General features: G+C 36.1%; 1 protein-coding gene across 2 annotated transcripts in view; it reads left to right on the top strand.

The window, feature by feature from the left end:
- Window positions 1–3,236: 3,236 nt before the first annotated feature.
- LOC103499983 (protein transport protein sec24) overlaps window positions 3,237–20,981 on the top strand; it is a 30,991-nt gene continuing 13,246 nt past the window's right edge. The window contains exons 1-9 of one of the 2 annotated variants that reach the window (XM_008463168.3): window positions 3,237–3,724; window positions 4,117–4,182; window positions 9,489–9,542; window positions 9,636–9,808; window positions 9,954–10,140; window positions 10,271–10,416; window positions 10,494–10,648; window positions 16,204–16,285; window positions 16,382–16,497. In XM_008463168.3, the coding sequence (XP_008461390.1) occupies window positions 3,397–3,724; window positions 4,117–4,182; window positions 9,489–9,542; window positions 9,636–9,808; window positions 9,954–10,140; window positions 10,271–10,416; window positions 10,494–10,648; window positions 16,204–16,285; window positions 16,382–16,497 (1,307 nt within the window). In that variant the 5' untranslated portion in view covers window positions 3,237–3,396. Of the gene's footprint in view, window positions 3,725–4,116; window positions 4,183–9,488; window positions 9,543–9,635; window positions 9,809–9,953; window positions 10,145–10,270; window positions 10,417–10,493; window positions 10,649–16,203; window positions 16,286–16,381; window positions 16,498–20,981 lie in introns of both variants that reach the window. The other variant, XM_051079916.1, reaches the window with a different exon arrangement.

The raw sequence follows: 20,981 nt of genomic DNA, 5'->3' as shown, positions 1-20,981 counted from the left end.
CTGTTAGCTCATATGAAATTAACTTAGAACTATATGTTGAATTAGTTCGAAAAGTTTGAATTAGGTAAGGGGAGAGAAACTGACAAGTATATGTGATATAGCGATTGATTATCATATAGAGTTTTGTATTTAAATGTGATTTAAATATTAAAAACAAAAATTCATATTCATATTCTGGAAGCTCGTAATTGATGGAACTAGTCAAACTTTGACCGATTTTACATTCAAATATGATTTGAATTTTAAAATGAATGCAGATTCATGATCAGGAGGTCGAAATTAGTTAAGACAAATAAAATGGATAAAAAGTAAAAATTGTTGACGTTTGACTTTGATTTAAATGGTTAAAAGACTATATTGCTCTTTGACTAAAGTTAGTGAAAAAATCTAACATTTTGTTAGATAATACCACTAACAGTTAGTGGGATAAATGGCTACATGGGATGTAAATACTTAACCCATAAAAATTGAGTAGAATGTGAGGTGTTGATTCAAATGTGGAGGATTTATATGCATTTTGCATGTTGTTCTTTATAAAATGCTTTGAAAGATCATTTTCAATTTTTTTTTGATAATTTTGTAAAATTATTCAATTTAATTATACAAAAAGGACTTCATTTCTTTCTTACATCAAAGGTTTCTTCTTACTCCAAATTCCATCTCTTTCCTTCATTCCTTCACTTATTGGATACCACAGCATGGTTTTAAGTCTAGGTTAACACTAGTGGTGGTCCCCGATTCGTGTTTTATGAAGATCGGGTAGCTTCAAAGGTATGATTTTCTATTAACCCTAATTTCACATAATTAGGATAGTTAATGAATATTAACTTCTAAATGGTTTAGATGAAAATAGGATAAAATTGATTTGTAATTCTATTGCTCATGTAGTGTCTGAGGTATAGATTATTTTAGTTTGAGTTATAATAGTATGTTTCGTGATTTATATTTTTACTATAAATGTATATTTTCATTTCCTAAACCTTTTTAATTTTTTCTATCATAAATTCAAATATTTAGTATATCAACAATGCATCAAATGTATATTAAGTGTTTGTTAGAAGAGTATCAAGTGTATGAAGTATATATCACAAGTATATCAAATATATCAAAAGTGAATATTAATAGTGTATCAAATGTGTATTAGTCGTGTATCGAGAGTATAAATGCAAATTATGTGTAACATGAGTTAGATTTGCTTTTTTTTTTCGTTGCTATTTTTAAAGATAAATAAGTTTGTACTGTGAATATAGTTTGGAGTATTTTAAAAAATATAACAAAGAGACAAAATATTTACATTGTATAGAACAATTTCGAAAAAGCCCACAGGCCTATAATTAAAATACATAAAATGCCCTCGTCAACGACATTGTCAACAATGTGTGTAATATATTTGATACACGATTATTTAAATTTGGTTATTGTTTGGTACACAATCGTTTATGACCAAATCTAAACAATTTTTTTCTTCAGAATTGTTTGTAATGATCGTTTAATTTGGTACACGATCGTTTAGATTTAAGTAGCCAAATCTACTCGATTTTTTTAAAAAATTATTTAGTACACAATCGTTTAGATTTGACTAGTTTTGGTACACGATCTCTTAGATTTAGGGCCTTTTCTCATGATTTTTATATTTAGTACACAGTCTTGAACAACCAAATAACAGTTTGGAAAAAAAATAGATCTTTTAATTAGGTACACGATCTTGAACTAAATAATAGTTTGAAAAAAAAAAGAAGAGAATAAAAACGATGGAAAGAAAAAAAATCGCAGTAGATGAAGAGAAGAAAGACGATGAAAAAGAAGAGCGAACTTGGAATATTTTAAAAAATACCCACATCCATGAACTTTTTTATTTTGTTACACGAGCAGTAAATATTTTATGGATTTGTTATGAAAAATTTACCTAATAATTTGAAACTTATTTTGTCTAACATACTTGACACAAGTTTGAAAATATTATTGTTATTATTTTGCATAAAATACAAAATTAAAGGTTTTTTATCAAGGGAAACTTATATAAATCTAACAAAACTGTAAACTATTTACGACCTGTGTAACAAAGCCCACAAGGTTAGCCATTTTTTAAATATTTCAAGTTTGCCCTTCCATCTTTCTTTTCTTCCTCGCGATTCGTCTTCCTCTGTTATTTTGTCTTCCCGTGCGATTTCGTCTTTCTTCTTTTCTGCGATTTCTTTCCATCATGTTTCTTATTTTTTCAATTATTTATTTATGCTATTTAATCTCTCCATCGTTTTTTTCTTTTCCTCTTCGTTTTTTTTCGCTTCGATTTCTTTTCATCGTCTTTCTACTTTTCCGCTTCTTTTTTTCGCTGCGATTTCTTTCCATCGTCTTTTTTTTACGCGTTTACATTTGGGTAACCAAATCTAAACGACTGTATACAACAAAATAACAAAATCTAAAAGATCGTGTATAAAGAATCTTGAAAAAAAATCATTTAGATTGGAGTAGCCAAATGTAAACGATCGTGTAAAAAAAAAAGATTATGTATAAAGAATCTTGAAAAAAAATTATTTAGATTAGAGTAGCAAAATGTAAACGATCTAAACGATCGTGTAAAAAAAATAAAAGATCATGTATAAAAAATCTTGAAAAAAAATCATTTGGATTGGATTAGCCAAATGTAAACGATCGTGTAAAAAAAAGGTAAATGATTGTGTAGATAAATCTAAACGATCATGTAAAGAAATCTAAACGATCGTGTACCAAAAGAATTAAAAAAATAGTGTAACAATTTTTTTTTTAAAAATCATTTAGATTTGGGGCCTAAATCTAAAGGATGGTGTAACAAAATTAAACGATGAATTGATAAATTATAACATATCTAAACGATCGCGTATAAATTGTAGCCATATCTAAACGATCCTGTTGTAGTCATATCTAAACGATCGCGTATAAATTATAGCCATATCTAAACGATCGATCGTGTTGTAGCCATATCTAAACGATAACGTATAAATTGTAGATATCTAAACGATCGTATATCAAACAATAACAAAATCTAAACGATTACAAATATATTAGGCACGCGTTATTGACGGCGTGGTTGATGGAGTATTTTTGGGATTACACGGTGGAGCTCTGGACTCTTTTCATTTTTGAAATTGTTCTATTAATATTCTGCAGCTTTTTTATATTTTCAAAAAGACCCATTTTATCAAATACTGAAAATTTCCCCGATTGGTCTTTTCTTTTCTTTATTTTTTTCTCTGTTTGAGGAGGCGCTTCACAATTGGTCCATCTTACGTGGAACGCCACGTCATTTTCTTTTTCTTTTTTTCTTTAGAAAATTTCTAACATACAGTCTCCGACGACCGGCACCATTTCCTCTACTGGGCTATCGGTTCAACGGAGAGAGCTAAAAACTCGGAGGCTATGGCTGTTAGAGCTACAGTCTCTCGTTTCCCAATTGACGCTGATGCTCAGGAGAATTCTGGTCTTCCATGGGGAGTTTCCGTCACCCCCTTTGCCTCCAAGGACGAGAATGGCCGCCCTCCCGCCTACGGATCCGACGCCCACCTCCTTCCCCGTTGCGAGCATTGCTGGGCTTACTTCAACTCCTATTGTGACCTTGAACATTGGGCATGGACCTGTGCTCTCTGCGGTACCCTCAATGGCCTCTCTTCCAAGGCGATTGCTCGATTCTCCAATCCTGAATCCTGCCCCGAGATGATGTCCTCTTTCATAGATCTCGAGCTCCCTGGTGAGTACGTTTTCTTCTTCATTTTTTCTTTGCTTTCTTCAGAAACAGCCTCTCCCCCGTAATTGTTCCTTTAGTTTGTAATTGTGGGATTTGGTGGATTTGGAGTTTTGTTATGGTGTGCAAAATTGAAGAACTGCTAAAGAATTGATTGGATTTATTGATGTCGTATAATGATTTAGGTTTCTTTTTGTTTCTTTGTTGTCTCGCATTCGGTTACCTGGCATTCAGCCAGTAATTCTAGGCTTTGTTTTCACCACCCTGTTCTCTCTTGCTCTACTGGTCCTATTGATTAATAGTTTCTTCTTCTTTTTGAAGGTTATTGTTTGATAGTTGTATTTCCTCTTTTCTTTCTGGGGTTTACATTAATCAATTTTTTTTTTCTCATTTTAAAGATGAAGGCTCTGGAGGAGAAGCAATGCAATCTCGTCCAGTATATGTTGCAGCTATCGATCTGTCATGTGAGATTTCTATAAACCCACTCATATGTCTCTGATCCAAATAGTTCTATCCATCTCTCTCTGATAGGGCATTTAAAATTGAGGCGGGTGCCAATAAGAAGCAAATTTTTATTTATTGATTTTTAAAATGAGGTTCTTCATTCTGCAGTACTGTAATTATCAAAGGAATTGAAAAATTACCAAAAAACATTATAAAGAATATCCCAATTAGAAGATACTAATATAATGGAATCCCTGATGTGTCCCGTTTAGGAATTTTCATTTTCTTCCCTATTTTGTGATGAAAGGAAACATGGACTTTTGTTTGAATAGTAATATATGTTACCCTCCCCTTTTTAAACATTGAATACTTTCATTGGGGAGAAATGGACATACAAAAAAGCAAAGCACATTCAAAGAAGTTCCTAAAGATAGGGAGTTCAATCAAGCAAAATAAGACCCGAAGGATAAGTACAAAAAATATTTAACATGGACGCCCAAAGAGAGACACAGATTCTAGCAAGAACCTAAACATCCCCATTGTCCCGCTCCACCCCTTTAAGGATCCTATTATATCTCTTTCCTTATAACACCCATAACAGAACACGAATGTCGTCATGTGCCACAAGCATGTTCCTCTCTCAAAACAGTGGATGGAAGAGGTACTGCTCCATTATGTGACTATGATCCTCAACTAAGAAGCACAAACACGGACACGAGACACCCAACACGACACGGCATGACGAGATGCCAATTTGGGGAACACAGTCGAGTGGACTATACAATTAAGCGAAGGACCTTCAGAAAAGAATGGATCAAACTGAACCAAGACAACACTGTATACGAGAGGCGAACTGTTCAACAGTTTGACAAATAAATAACCACAGAGATTTAGAAGAACCCTGAGTTATGGTCAACCATAGACAGCTGGTAGAGTGGTACTTTGCCACATTTAGCTTCTTCCACTAAGCATCATTTTCATTAGGGGGCGGAGTGGGGGGGTGGGGGGATTAAATGGACGTACAAAAAAAGCCAAGCACACATAAAGAAGTTCCTACTAAAGATAGGGAGTCCAATCAAGCAAATTAAGCCACGAAAGACAAGTACAAAAAATATTTAACATTCCCAAATAGAGACAGATTCTAGCAAGAGCCTAAATATCCCCATTGTCCTGCTTCACTTCTTTAAGGTTCCTATTATTTCTCTCTCCTTATAACACCCATAGCAGAACACAAATGTAGTCATGTACCACAAGAATCTGCCTCTTTTGAGACGGTGGATGGAAGACAAACTCCTCCATTATGTGACTATAATCCCCAACTAAGAAACACGGACACGGACATGAGACACCCGACACGACATGACATAGCGAGATGCCAATTTGGGGAACACCGTCAAGGGGACAACACTATTAAGCGAAGGATCCTTAAAAAAAATGGATCAACCTGAACAAAGACTACACTGTACACATGAGGCCAACCGTTTAATAGTTTGACTAATAAATCGCCTCAGAGATTTAGAAGAAGCACAAGTAATGGTCGACCACAGACAGCTAGGAGAGTAGTACTTCACCACAATTCGCTTCTTCCACAGCATCATTTTCATGTAAAAAGTCGCCAAATCTATTAAAGCTGGAAGAGTTCTTTTTGGTGATAAATTTGAGGTGACCACCTCAAGGGTTATGCCTTATCTCTTAAAAAGAAAAAAGCCTCAAAGTGCTTTTGGCTCCTTTCTCTCTTTCTATATATATGTAAATTTTCGGAAAAGCAAATAAAGCTTTTTCATTGATAGAATGAAAAGAGGCCAACACTTAAAATACAAGGAAACCAAACTAAAATACCAAAAATACCAAAACAAATATAGAGAAAAATAGAAGGACTGAGCAGGATAAATAAAATCAATCCAAATCAAATGTGAAGAGGCTTGAACCTGAGCTGAAATAAAACATCCAATTCCAATCCAAGGAAGAGAGTTACCTTGTATTTGTTTTTTTCATGAGAAGAGGATGTTTTTGTGGTAGGCTGGAATGTTATTTTGTGGGGACTATGGGGCGAGAGAAGAATAGAATCTTCAGACTTTTATTTTACTTGACTGGAGCCCCTTCTTGTATTTTGACTCCCTTCTTGTGGGCTGAACATATTTTATATGTTGGTGTATTCTTTTATTTTTTTCAATGGAAGTCTTGTTATGATGTAATCCACATAGCTAAAACCTACTGTCCTAGCTTAAATCTACTGTCTTATTATTTTCTGTTTTAGTTTTCTGTTATAATAGTTACAACTACTTAGTTAGTTACTACATAACTAACTTGTATTACATTTTCCTCAATAAATAATAATCTTCTCTCACATTGAGAGGCAAGATTTCATTCAAAAGTAAAGATTAGACTTTGGTTACACACCAATTGGTATCAGAGCACCATAATGCTCTTGGGTCCATGGCTCGCTGACGAGTAAATCTGGCGGCGGCGGAGCATCCTGCTCAAAACCAAGAGGCGGATATAACTCCCGTCCTCTCTACAAGAACCTCCTTGCGACGCTTGCTGTCATTGGAAGCTTTGGTGGAGGGAATACAAGCAACACTTCAAGAAGTCTTGCAATGGCTAGAAACCTTAGCACCTCCTCAAATATTGCATGAAGATTGTCAAGAATTTGTTCAAGAGTGGGGGCAGCGAGGCATTCAAGGGGCTGGATTTCAAAGAGTGGGGCGGAACCTCAAGAAAGAAGGTTTGAAGTGCAAGAAAGAAGAAAGATATATCAAGATTAAGTCTGGTTCAGATTTCTTCGACCAATCCTTCCTAATTCACATCTTTGTTGAAAGAATTTCTTTTGTAATTCCTTGTATAAGGATTCAGAAAATACTGGATCTTCGCCTACACAAGAAAATTGTTGATAGAACTCCAAAATGGCATTTTCTTTTGATCCAATTTTTTTTCACGGTGCAAGATTATCAAGAACTCCCTCCAAAATTCCAAGATTACTATCAAGAACCTCAAGAATGGAGCTCTTCTGATGATGAGCCTCAAGAAAGGTTAGTAAATGATCAAGATAGAAGGTTCTGGCCACTTTTTGATGAAAGAAGAAGAGAACCAACAGAGTATAAAATGAAAATCGATTGACCTAGTTATGATGGAACTACAACTATTGGGATAATTAGTAAAATAGATCAAGCTTCTTCAGATCAGAAATCTCTGGCTGCTGTACAGGCTTTATTAATAAATCAAGGACCACCAAGGTCTTCAGATATACCATGGGATGCTTTAATTGGTAAGTCTGTTTCAATTGCTACTGCACAGTCTGGTTCTGTTGGCTCTGAAAGTTCTTCGGAAACTGCATGGAGAGCCGAGAGTGAAAGTCTGAAATCCTTACTGACTGGAGCCCCTCAGAGTAAACTGAGTAGAATTGCTTTGGTGGATGGTTTGGCTCATCAAATACTGAACGGTATGAAAGACTTCCAAACCTATTATCATGGCTACAAGGAAAGTCTCAGATTGTTCAAGAGGAGTTATCGAAACTTGGTGACCATATGGGGGAAAGTACTGAAGGGATAAGAGCTGTAGCTTTGCAGTTCTGCCGTGAATTGGAAGATAAATTTCTTCAGCACATTGCAACTAGTGAGGGTGCTGGTTGGAAAATTGTTGATAGTTTTGAGGGAAACTTTCCAAACAGAATCAAGCAGCTCCCTCTAGACAGACATTTTGACAATGTCAAGAGGATTGTGTTAGAAGCTGATGGTTATCAACCATATTTGATATTCCCTGAAAAGGGTTTGCGATCTCTAATAAAAGGTGTTCTAGAGCTTGCAAAAAAACCATCTCGCCTTTGTGTCGATGAGGTTCATCGCGTGCTAGTTAGTAGTGGATATAGTTTCTGCTGCTGCAAATTCTACACCAGGTCTTGAAAGATACCTACCTTTCAAGAGAGAGATTGTCACTCTTGCAAGTGCTGCATTAGATGGATTTAAGACAAATGAAGGCCTTTCTGAATGGCCTGTAATGCAGTTTTCAACATGGTTGACTTAAAAAAATATCACGCTCCTGATGGATTCCAGCTTACATAGCAGATCCAACTCGAGGACGAGTTTGATGCTCAGGGGTGGAATGATGTAATCCAAATAGCTAAAACCTACTGTCCTAGCTTAAATCTACTGTCCTAGTATTTTCTGTTTTAGTTTTCTGTTATAATAGTTACAAGTACATAGTTAGTTACGACATAATTAGTATTACATTTTCCTCAATAAATAATCTTGTTCTCTCACATCAAGAGGGATTTCATTCAAAAGTAAAGATTAGACTTCGGTTACACACCAAGTTATTTCATAAAATAGACAATATACGTATAAATAAATCAATATTTTAATAAAGGCGTCTTTGCTGTGTTTGTGCCCTGAATTTTTTTAAAAATAATGTGCCACTGTGTCCAAGTTGTGTTGTTTTCATGCCTCGTGTCAGTATCTGTATTTGTGCCTTTTTGGTAGACCAAGACCTGTTCTTCAGTTTATTTTAAATATCTTAGATTTTTACACCCATCTTTGAAATGAGACACTGAATGCATGAATTGGCTTAGCATTTACACTTCCTATGCAACATTTCTATTTTGGAACAAAGTACCCATGTGTAAGAGCTTTGCTTCTACACTGTTAGATACAACTTCTTCTGCGAAAAGGTAGTTGGTTTTATAATGTCATCTATTGCGTGAATACGTATATCCATTAACTTTGGTAATTACTTTTTCTAATTGTGGAAGTCCCTATATTTTATGTAGTTATCCAGCGATTTCTTTGTTAATTGTATCCTGTTCTTTACTAGACAAGATTATTTGGTAGATCTTATGCTTCTTTTTTGTTTACCATTGCATTTGTGATCTTCAAATGATTTTATTTGGTTTTGAACTGATACAAATGCGAGAGATGGTTTGGAGTGAATAAAAGCTGATTATGGTTCATATATTGTCAAAGTTATTTATGTTCATGATTAGTTATAACATAATCGTTGACTGTTACCAGAAAACTATTACCAGAAAACTATGTGCTTATTTGTTAACCATTTAGTATATTTTTGGAGGACATACTACAACAATATATTTTTCTACAGAATTGGGTCTATTCTATCGAAGATTTCCCCCCAAGTTATTTTTTGAAGTGAAGATTAAAAGTTCTTATTGTCATATGAGGAATCTGTTTAAATAGGATGCAAAATATGAAAAAACGATTGAACAATAAATGCATTTTAAAATACCTATTAATTAATTCATTTATTTCACCCTTTGCTTCCCTTGGGAGATGCCCTTCATATTTATCATATTATTTTATTTGGTTTTCAACTGCAGCTTCAGAAGAATTTTTGGAGCTCACGAAAAGTGCATTACTGGCAGCTCTAGAAGGTTTTCAAGTGTTGGATTAAAACCTTATTTTCTTTTAGATCTGTAATTCTTATTAAGTCATTTTATTTTGTGGTAATTCAATATTCCTTGTAGCTCTTGGGCCTGGTTCACTTTTTGGTCTTGCTACCTTCAGCCACAAACTAGGTCTGTATGATGTTCAAGGTCCTATACCCGTTGTGAAGAATGTCTTCATTCCCCCTGATACGGAGGGGGCCCTGCCAATTGAACTTGAAGATGTAATGCCTTTGTTGCAGTTTTTGGCACCGGTATGTGAAGGATGTTGATGCATTTTGCCTTTGTACTTTATCTAATTGATTATTTTTTATCAATTATCAAGCACAAAATCCTGGAATTTTCACTCTGTCATGCTTTACAATTGGATGAGCCTTTAATTAAACAATCTGATTGTAGGTGGAAACCTGCAAGGATCGCATTGAGGCTGCTCTTGAAACTCTTCGACCAACGACATCATGGGAGAGAACTACAGCAGCAGGTCAAGGAATAGATGGTATATTGATGGGTGGAAGAGGTTTTGGTGTGGCTATGGAAGCACTCCTTAATTACCTCGGATCAGAATATGGGAATATATTTGCATTAGGCAAGTATTACAGGGGAAAGCTCATCTAATAGTTTCAATGCTTTCAAAATACAGGCACTGAGCACTGCACGTTTCTTTTTCAATCAAAGGGCATTAATTATGATGTCTGGTATTGTCTTCTTTACTTCAGCTAGAATTTTTGCCTTCCTATCTGGTCCTCCTGATTATGGAGCTGGGCAACTTGACACAAGGCGATATGGAGAGCAATATGCTAGTAAAGGAGAGGATGCGGACCGTGCATTACTTCCTGAGCAGACCCCATTTTATAAGGAGTTGGTAATATGGCTAATTAACAGTTGCTCTATTCTGTTTAGATGCTTTTCGAGGTTGTAGGTATTCATTTACATCTACAGGCTGCAGTTGCCGTTCAAGCAGGAGTTTGTGTAGACATATTTGCTGTTACAAATGAATACACTGACTTGGCGTCCCTAAAATTTCTTAGCATTGAAAGTGGTGGATCACTATGTTTCTATCCAAGTACTGACGACTCAACTCTTCCTCAGGATATGTAAGTATCTAGCAATTTGTATTATTCTTCTTGTCTTAAATTAAAAAGAAATAAAACATCCAGCACTCTGTAGCGTACGTGTTTTTAGTTATAAAGCAGTTTAGGATTGACATTGCACTTGTGAACTATGAATAATGACACTTGACACATACTCATGGTTTCCCATGTAAAATTGTTAGACCTCCACTTCCGCCTATTAAGTTTGTATATAAGAGAAGAAGTAAATCACACATGCAAAGCGTGTGAAGGGGGGAGAGTGAGTCGGTTAAATCATTAGTATAAATACTGTTAGAGAGGCGGGAAAGAGTTTTTAGCTTTTCATTCATGTAAAAGTTGGCTGTTGATTCTAGAGAGAAGAACAACAGAGATTGTAATTCGAATTGAAATCCTTTCAATTCAATTCATATTGTCCTTTGAATAAAGAATATAACTCATACAAAAGGTGGAGTTCCATCATTTTTGGTATTAGAGCAATCGAAATCTGGGAGCGAAATGGTGCAAACAAGGATTGAAGAGAGGTTAGAGTTGATCGATCAGGAGATTATCACAATGAAGAAAGAAATAATGAAAGTACCGGCGATCGAGTCGAACCTAAGCGAAATATCGAGAAATCTGGAAATGATGCGTCTGCAATCCGATAAACATCAACAGATGTTATTGATGGTAATGGAATCAGTGTCAAAAGAACGATCAGGATTGAGTGAGAAGACGATAGACTCTGTGATGCACGAGTCTACATCGGCGAAAGGAAAGGAGAAGGAAGCGTCGTTTAGCAAATCGGCCAATACTGAGCGAATCGCTCAAGAAAGCCGAAATGAGAGAAAAACTGTGAACGATGATGCTGCAGCGGATCGAAGCAAATTCAAAAAGGTAGAAATGCTTGTTTTCTCAGGAGAAGATCCGGACTCATGGCTATTCTGAGCGGAGAGGTATTTTCAAATTCACACTCACTAAATCAGAAAAAATGCTTGTTTCTACTATAAGTTTTGATGGCCCTGCTTTAAATTGGTATCGATCGCAAGAAGAGAGGGATAAATTCCTTAGTTGGGATAATCTGAAGGAGAGACTGTTAATCTGCTTTAGATCGAGTAGAGATGGAACTCTGTTAGGCAAATTTCTTCGAATTAAACAAGAAACAACTGTTTAGGAGTATCGAAACCTATTCGATAAGCTGGTTGCTCTGTTAATTGATGTGCAGGAGGAGGTAGTTGAAGAAACCTTCATGAATGGGTTACTGCCTTGGATTAGAGCAGAGGTTGCGTTCTGCCGTCCAAAAGGATTAGCAGAGATGATGCAAGTGGCTCAATTAGTCGAGAACAGGGAGATCATTAGGAACGAAGCGAATTTAAATAATTCCTTTGGCGGGAAAAATTTTCCTCACTCTTCAACTGTTAATAAAAGTGCAGTAGGGAATACTTCAACAGAAATCAAAGGGAATACCACCTTTCCTATTCGAACGATCACTCTACGGAATTCCAACGCGAATGAAGTTAAAAAAGAGACAAATTACCGTAGGCTACCCGATGCAGAGTTCCAGGCGAGAAAAGAAAAAGGACTCTGTTTCCGTTGTAATGAAAAATACTCAGCTGACCATAAGTGCAAGATGAAAGAGTTACATGAGCTGAGGATGTTTGTGGTAGCTGGAGAGAATGGAGAATATGAAATAATCGAAGAAAAGGTGCCAATTGAGAAGGAACTAGCGACACTAGAGGTGAAGGATGATAATCAAACCTTGATAGAGCTGTCAATCAATTCAGTGGTTAGATTAAACGATCCAGGCACCATGAAAGTGAAGGGAATGATTCAGAATAGAGAGATAGTCGTGATGATCGATTGTGGAGTGACGCATAACTTTATATTAGAGAAATTGGTTAAGTCTCTCCCATTAACCATCAAGGAAACAGTTCATTATGGTGTAATCCTTGGTTTTGGTACAGCGATACAAGGGAAAGGAGTTTGTGAATCAGTAGAGATTCAGCTAGTTGATTGAAAGGTGACAGAAGATTTTTTGCCCCTTGAATTGGGAGGAGTAGACGCCATTTTAGGAATGCAATGGTTACATTCCTTAGGAGTTACCATTGTAGATTGGAAGAATCTTACTTTTACTTTCACTTACAATGGTAAAAGTATGTGTATCAAGGGTGATCCTAGTCTAACCAAGACTCAGATTAGTCTTAAGAGCATGTTTAAAACTTGGAGTGATCAGGATGAAGGGTATTTGATCGAATGTAGAGCTATTGGAGTTAAAGGGGGCAGGAAACAAGAAGCTGATGAGACAGAAGAATCGTTCTGGGTAACAAAATCAGTACAAGACATACTTGAACAGTATGATGATGTGTTTACTTGGCCAGAGAAACTTCCACCAGGGAGAGAGATTGAGCATCAAATTCACCTTAAAGAGGGAACAGATCCTATTAATGTTAGGCCATATAGATATGGTTTCCATCAGAAGGCTGAAATGGAAAAGTTGGTGGAAGAAATGTTATTGTCAGGGGTCATTCGGCCAAGTAAAAGTCCATTCTCCAGCCCGGTATTGCTTGTTAAAAAAAATGGGTAGTTGGAAATTTTGTGTAGACTATCGAGCAGTCAATAATGTAACAATTCCTGATAAGTTTCCAATTCCAGTTGTAGAAGAGCTTTTTGATGAGTTGAATGGAGCCAGCCTATTCTCCAAAATAGACCTTAAATCGGGATATCATCAAATAAGAATGGTGGAAGGATATTCCAAAAAAGCATTTAGAACCCATGAGGGACATTATGAGTTCCTCGTCATGCCATTTGGTTTGACTAATGCACCAGCCACATTCCAAGCTTTGATGAATGCTGTTTTCAAACCTTACTTGAGGAAGTTTGTTTTGGTGTTTTTTGATGATATATTGGTCTACAGCAAGAACGAAGATGACATGTAGTTCACTTGGGGAAAGTTCTTTCTTCATTGAGGGAACATTCGTTATATGCTAATAAGAAGAAGTGCAGCTTTGCACAACTGAAGATTGAGTATCTGGGACACATTATATCAGGAGGGGGAGTTGAAGTAGACCCAGAGAAGATTCGTTCTATGGCTGATTGGCCCACACCAACGAATGTTAGAGAAATCCGTGGATTTCTTGGCTTAACCGATTATTATAGGCGATTTGTTAAGCATTATGGTTCCATAGCGGCACCATTGACCCAATTGCTCAAGAAAGGAGGATTTGCGTGGAATAAAGAGGCCGGAATAAAGAGGCTGAGGAGGCGTTTGAAAGATTGAAGAGTGCCATGATCTCATTGCCAGTGTTAGCTCTTCCAAACTTTGAACAACCCTTCGAGATAGAAACATATGCTTCAGGGGTTAGAGTGGGTGCTGTTTTAACACAGATGAACAAGCCTATTGCGTTTTATAGTCATACTTTGGCTATGAGGGATAGGGCAAAACCAGTTTATGAAAGGGAACTGATGGCTGTAGTACTTGCAATCCAACGATGACGTCCATACTTGTTGGGGACGAGATTTGTGGTTAAAACTGATCAGAAATCACTCAAGTTTCTCTTAGAACAGAGAACAATTCAACCACAATATCAGAAATGGGTAGCCAAGTTACTTGGATATTCGTTTGAAGTAATATATAAACCGGGTTTGGAAAATAAGGCAGCTGACGCATTGTCCAGGAAACCGATGGAGATATTGAATTGTGGAATATCAATTCCTACCCTAGTAGATCTCACTACTATTAAAGAAGAGGTACAGAAGGATGAGGAATTACAGAAGGCTTTTGAGAATGAGCAAACAGATACTATCTAGAAGAATATAAAATTTTCACAGAAAAATGGTATGTGGCATTATAAAGATTGCTTAGTCTTATCAAGGACTTCGAAATTAATTCCGACTATGCTAAATACTTTTCACGACTCGGTTGTGGGAGGACATTCTGGGTTCTTGCGTACTTATAAGCGATTAACAAGTGGATTATATTAGCCGGGAATGAAGAAAGATGTTTAGAAGTATTGTGAGGAATGTGTAGTTTATCAACGAAACAAGACCGTAGCTTTATCTCCAGCTGGTCTTTTAATTCCTCCGGAAATTCCTTAGCAGGTTTGGAATGACATCTCTATAGATTTTGTTGAGAAATTACCTAAGGCTAAGGGATTTGAAGTGGTGTTAGTGGTGGTTGATCGGCTAAGTAAATATAGCCACTTTATACCGCTCAAACATCCTTATACAGCCAGTAGCTGAAGTGTTTGTCGGGGAGATAGTTCGATTGCATGGGTTTCCTTCATCAATTGTCTCAGATAGAGAGAGAGTTTTTCTCAGCAATTTTTGGAAGGAAATGTTTCGTTTGGCAGACACAAAGTTGAATAAGAGTACAGCATACCATCCGCAATCAGATGGCCAAACAGAAGTAGTAAACCGAGGGCTTGAGACTTATTTGCGCTGTTTTTGTAGTGAAAAACCAAAAGAATGGGTGTCGTGGTTACCGTGGCCGAATATCGGTACAACTCTACCTTTCAACGATCGTTGGGCGTTTCGCCTTTTCAGGTGCTATATGGTAGGAAGCCTCCATCGTTTGTCTCATAAGGGGTGGGCGATACGTCTAACTCATCGTTGGCCGAACAACTGAGTGAAAGGGATACCGTTTTAGCTGCTCTTCGCGATCATTTGTTGTTGGCTCAACAGCAAATGAAACAGTATGCTGATATGAAAAGGAGGCATGTTGAATATGCTATTGGTGACTGGGTGTTTTTAAAGATAAGACCATATAGGCAACTTTCTTTGAGAAAGAAACGAAATGAGCAGTTATCCTCCAAGTTCTTTGGTCCTTATGAGGTTGTGGGAAGAGTGGGACCAGTGGCATACAAGTTAGACTTACCAGCTACTACTTCGATTCATCCTGTTTTTCATGTTTCCCAATTGAAGAAGTTTGTTGGAGACAAAGCTGGGATACAGCCAACTATTCAGTTTCTCAACGAGAATTTCAAATGGCAAGCTCAACCAGAAGAGGCTTTGAAGTACCAGAAAATCAGTAATGGTGGTTGGGAAGTTTTGATCCGTTGGAAAGATTTACCAAAACATGAAGCTTCGTGGGAATGTTATGATGAAATTCAGCGTTTGTATCCTACTTTTCACCTTGAGGACAAGGTGAATTTAGAAGGGGAGGGTAATGTTAGACGTCCACTTCCGCCTATTAAGTTTGTATATAAGAGAAGAAGTTAATCACACGTGCAAAGCGTGTGAAGGGGGGAGAGTGAGTCGGTTAAATCATTAGTATAAATAATGTTAGAGAGGCGGAAAAGAGTTTTTAGTTTTTCATTCATGTAAAAGTTGGCTGTTGATTCTAGAGAGAAGAACAGCAGAGATTGTTATTCGAATTGATGAATTGATATTGTCCTTTGAATAAAGAATATAATTCATACCAAAGGTGGAGTTCCATCAAAAATTCTTGGTGCATGAGAATTTTCTTTTATCAGCAAGAATAAGTATATGTTAATACAGATATGAAAATTTGAAATTCATACTAAACCTGCATTCTGAAATTGCTATTAGACAGGATATAGATTTATGATAGAATTCTGTTGCAGGTATCGGATGTTAAGTCGGCCTTATGCTTTTGGTTGTGTATTGCGATTAAGAACTTCTACTGAATTTAAGCCTGGCCGTTCCGTGAGTTTGTAAATGTTATTTGAATTATATATAGTTTGTTTGTTGCTAACCTTTCAAGTTTTTTATGTCATACTAATTTAAATGACCATTTTGCAGTATGGTCATTTTTTCCCAGATCCACAATATGAGAATGTCCAACACATTATCTGTTGCGATTCTTATGCAACATATGCCTATGACTTTGAGTTTGCGAATAATGTTGGATTTTCAAGGTACGGAACAAGTGTTGCAGTATTTTGTGCCATTATTTTCCCTTATTGACGAACTTAGAAACAGTTTATAGCATCATATGTTTTTTTTATAAGAAATAATTTCATTGATGGAATGAAATATCCGAGGATATCAACAAGGTCTCATTTAAAGGGAATACAGAAGATGTTTCCAATTTGCTATTATGAAAGAAAAAGCTGTGATTTTGAAAAAAAAAAGTGTTTTCTAATCTTCTTGATATGAAATCCTAAGAAATACCTATCATAATTAATGGTGTTTCTTAACTGGCACCAAAACCTATCGAGTTTATATACGAGAGGCATGCACGTTTATAGTTATAGATGAAATTCAATGGAAGACATCTATTTTGTTTCAATTTATTTTGAACATTAGTCTCTTTATATTATTTCGATGAAAAATTTCCTTTCTTTTATAAAAAAATGGAAAACGGAAGAAAAAGAGCAGTAAACTTGAACCTGTTTGGTTTGATTGCTATATAGGATTGTTTGGGAACTTATTTTCTTGGGTAAGATATTGAGATTCCATCGTTTGAACAAAAGGATTTTAAAAGGGTATATGCAAAAAAAAAAAAAAAAAAAAAAAAAAAAAAAAAGAAAAAAGAAAAGAAAAGAAAAATTCCAACAAAAAGGAGTCAGACTCCAATCTGACAATATAAATCCCAGTTCATAATTACAAAAAGGCAGGGCATTTATTTGCCCTCAGTTCTCATGTTTTTACTAGTTTGTTCGGATATGATAACGATGCTAAGGGGATATCAACCTAGTTGAGATGTTCAGATGTATTTACTGATTCCTCGGTTATTTTGTTCATTGTATAACTCTCTTGTTCTTTGAGCTTTTGTCTCATTATTATCATTAATAAAAAAGACTCGTTTCCCTCTCAAAAAAAAAAAAAAAACCAAATACAAACAAGTACCTATAATATTCTTTTGGAACATCAATCAAACAAATTACTGATCCCTTTTTCCTTCACTTAAGAAATGGGGGTAGAAAGCGAAAGAAGGTTGAGGGTAGGAAAGCTTCAGAGAGGATGTTGCTTTTGCCTCCAATAGGGCCAGAAAGTTTTTCAAGAGAAATCCATGTCTTTTTATAAGAAACAATTTCAATGTGTAGGAGATACAATCTATCCCAAAGTGGGGAAAAAAGAAATGAATAACAAATCCAACCAAATAGAGGTAAACTTTCAAACTACTACGACTGAAATTTCACCTTTAGCGGCAGAAAAGCAAAAGCTACTACAGTGGTACGAAAGAAATGCAGAGAGCAACCACCAACTAACAAAAGACTAACAAAGAGTTTTGGTTTTTCTAAAGAAAAGACTAACGAAGAGCTGTCAGAGCATACTAAAACTCTTCAATGATAAATGGACTAATATCTGAAGAAAGAAGCTTCTGAAGAACCAACACCAAGACACTTGAAAAGAAACAATCTCATAACTCTTTAAAATCTTCCACTGGAGCATGACACAAGGCCCAATAAGAAAAAGTAAACCGCCACTGCTAAAAAATTCCAAAAATAGCTAACAAGGAATCAACCATCAATTGTAAAGCGAAATCCGTAATGATCTAAGCAAAAACCCAACTCTGATTGACAAAACAAGTGGTCTCATGTGGTAGGAAGTTACCGTTACACAATCGACCAAAATGATGGTTGAGTAAATTTTTCAACTATGCTTTTCATTACAAAACGGTTTCCAAATGTGGTGCAAGATGAGCTAAATAACAGCTATTAAAATTCAGAGAAAGGTTTCCCACAATGATTCTTTGACCTAAATAGTTTGGATGTGCAAAAAAGCTTTGGACGACTTCTTTTTTAAGAAACAGGAGAGACACTTTTAAGTTTTCGTTGGAGAAATATAAAGAGGATTTTGTCAGATCAGCTCTTGAATGCCATCGTTATTTGGCCCAGTTTGTTGTACTCTAACTGTCGGAAGGTGGAGGAGACCTGGATCACATCTTTGGAGATGTGAGTTTGTGCGATCTGTCGTAATGCTTTCTTCCAAATGTTTGATTTTGTTCTAGCTCGTCAAAGTGACATTAGTATTTTGATCAGGGAGTTCTTTTTCCCTCCAAAGAGTCATTTCTGGTAGCTTACTGGGTTGCACTGTCATGTGAAGTCTTTGGGGCGAAAGGAATGAGAATGTTTAGAGGGTTGGAAAGAGACCCTAATGATGTTCGGTTCTTTATTAGGTTTTATGTTTCTCCTTCGGCTTCCATTTCAAAGTGTCTTTTTTCCTAACTATTCTATAGACACCATTTAAATATACATTTCATTTTTTTCATCTACTCTATAGACAATCTGGGTGCACGACGTTCTGTTTTAGTAATTTCACTTGAATATGACATAAAGCTACCATTGAGCATAATCCACAACAGTATTAGTTTTCTTTGAACTTTTTGACTTTCACAGCTGCAAATAGATCTGTCTGTAGATGATGATGAAGCCAAATGACATGTCAAAGAATTGACAAAAAACCCACCCGAAGATTTAAGAGACCACCTTCAATAATCTTCATTAGAATTACTTGTTGCTGGAGAAAGATACATAATAAAAGGGCTTAAAAGTCGATAATTTCTTCATCTTTTTAACAATGTTAGATATTATATTTGATTTTTCTTCGCCCATAAGCTTTATGCTCTCAGGTCAATTGGTGATTTAAAATGATAATAGGACAGGTGGTCCAAGGAGGTTTTGTGTTCAACCCCAACAATATTATTTCCTCCCCAATTAATATTCATCTTCACTTGTTGAGCTTTTACATATTTTAAACCTACATAGAGGTGGGGGATGTTAGATGATATATAATTAAAGACGATGTTAGATGATATATAATTAAATTTGCCTTGACCCATAAGTTTAAGCTTTTGAATCATTTGGTGATTTAAGAAGTAATCTTCTAAAGTTGAAATTTTAATTGGTGATTTAAGAAATAATCTTCTAAAAATGAAATTCCGTGAAGAAGTTGATGCATCCCACTATGACGAAACAAAACCTTCTGGATTATAAGAAATTATTGAAAGCAATTAACAACAACCCGAGATTTACGTGGAAACCCGAGAACCGGGAGAAAAACCACGATACTTTAGTTTTTATTATTTTTCTTATGAACAAAAACAATAGGTACAAAGGGAGAATAAATAGAGTACAATAGGAATAAGAAAGGAAAAGATTTAGGAAATATTTAGGAAATAAAATCTTATATTTTATTCTTTCCAAAAATACTAATTCTAACACTTCCCCTCAAGTTGGGAGGTAAATATCAATGAGTCCCAACTTGCTAACGCAAAGGTCGAAGTGTGGTCGGAGAAGCCCCTTGGTAAGAACATCAGCAATCTGTTGGCTTGAAGGAATGTACGGAATGCATATGCTTCCACTGTCAAGTCTTTCTTTGATGAAATGCCGATCAATCTCAACATGTTTAGTTCTATCATGTTGAACGGGGTTGTTAGCAATACTAATAGCGGCTTTATTATCACAAAAAAGCTTCAATGGTGTCTCATATTCCTGATGAAGATCTGACAAGACTTTCTGGAGCCAAATTTCCTCACATATTCCCAGACTCATAGCTCTGTATTCAGCCTCAGCACTGCTCCTGGCCACAACACTTTGCTTCTTACTCCTCCAAGTTACAAGATTGCCCCAAACAAAGGTACAATAACCGGAGGTAGACTTTCTATCAATAACAGATCCTGCCCAATCTGAGTCAGTATATGCCTCAATGGTCTTTCTATTTGTTTTTCTAAACATCAACCCTTTACCAGGTGTATTTTTCAAGTACCTCAGGATTCTGTTAACAGCTTCCATATGTTTCTCATAGGGAGCCTGCATAAACTGGCTGACAACACTCACAACAAAGGAAATATCAGGACGAGTATGGGATAAGTAAATTAATTTACCTACAAGGCGCTGATATTGTTCTTTATCAACTGGAACTTGATCATCAGAGTTTCCTAGTTTACAGTTGAATTCAATAGGAGTATCAGCAGGACGACATCCCAACATACCTGTCTCGGTTAGCAAATCAAGGGTGTATTTTCTCTGAGACACGGAAATACCTTCTTTTGATCTAGCCACCTCCATTCCAAGGAAATATTTCAGATTTCCCAAGTCTTTGATTTCAAATTCATCACCCATTCTTTGCTTTAGTTGACTGATTTCTGTTTGATCATCTCCAGTCAAAACAATGTCATCCACATAAACTATTAGAATAGCTATCTTTCCTGTCTTGGAAGTCTTTGTAAATAAAGTATGGTCAGAGTGCCCTTGACTGTACCCTTGGGACTTGACAAAGGTAGTGAATCTGTCAAACCATGCTCTCGGAGACTGTTTCAGACCATATAGAGATTTTTGGAGTTTACACACCTGCTGACCAAATTGGGCTTCAAATCCTGGTGGGGGGCTCATGTAAACTTCCTCCACAAGGTCTCCATTCAAAAAAGCATTCTTAACATCCAGCTGGTATAGAG

Source organism: Cucumis melo, chromosome 12 (assembly GCF_025177605.1).
Source record: "Cucumis melo cultivar AY chromosome 12, USDA_Cmelo_AY_1.0, whole genome shotgun sequence".
Taxonomy (NCBI): domain Eukaryota; kingdom Viridiplantae; phylum Streptophyta; class Magnoliopsida; order Cucurbitales; family Cucurbitaceae; genus Cucumis; species Cucumis melo.
Note: the sequence above shows the minus strand (reverse complement) of the source record. Positions and strands in the feature narration are given on the sequence as shown.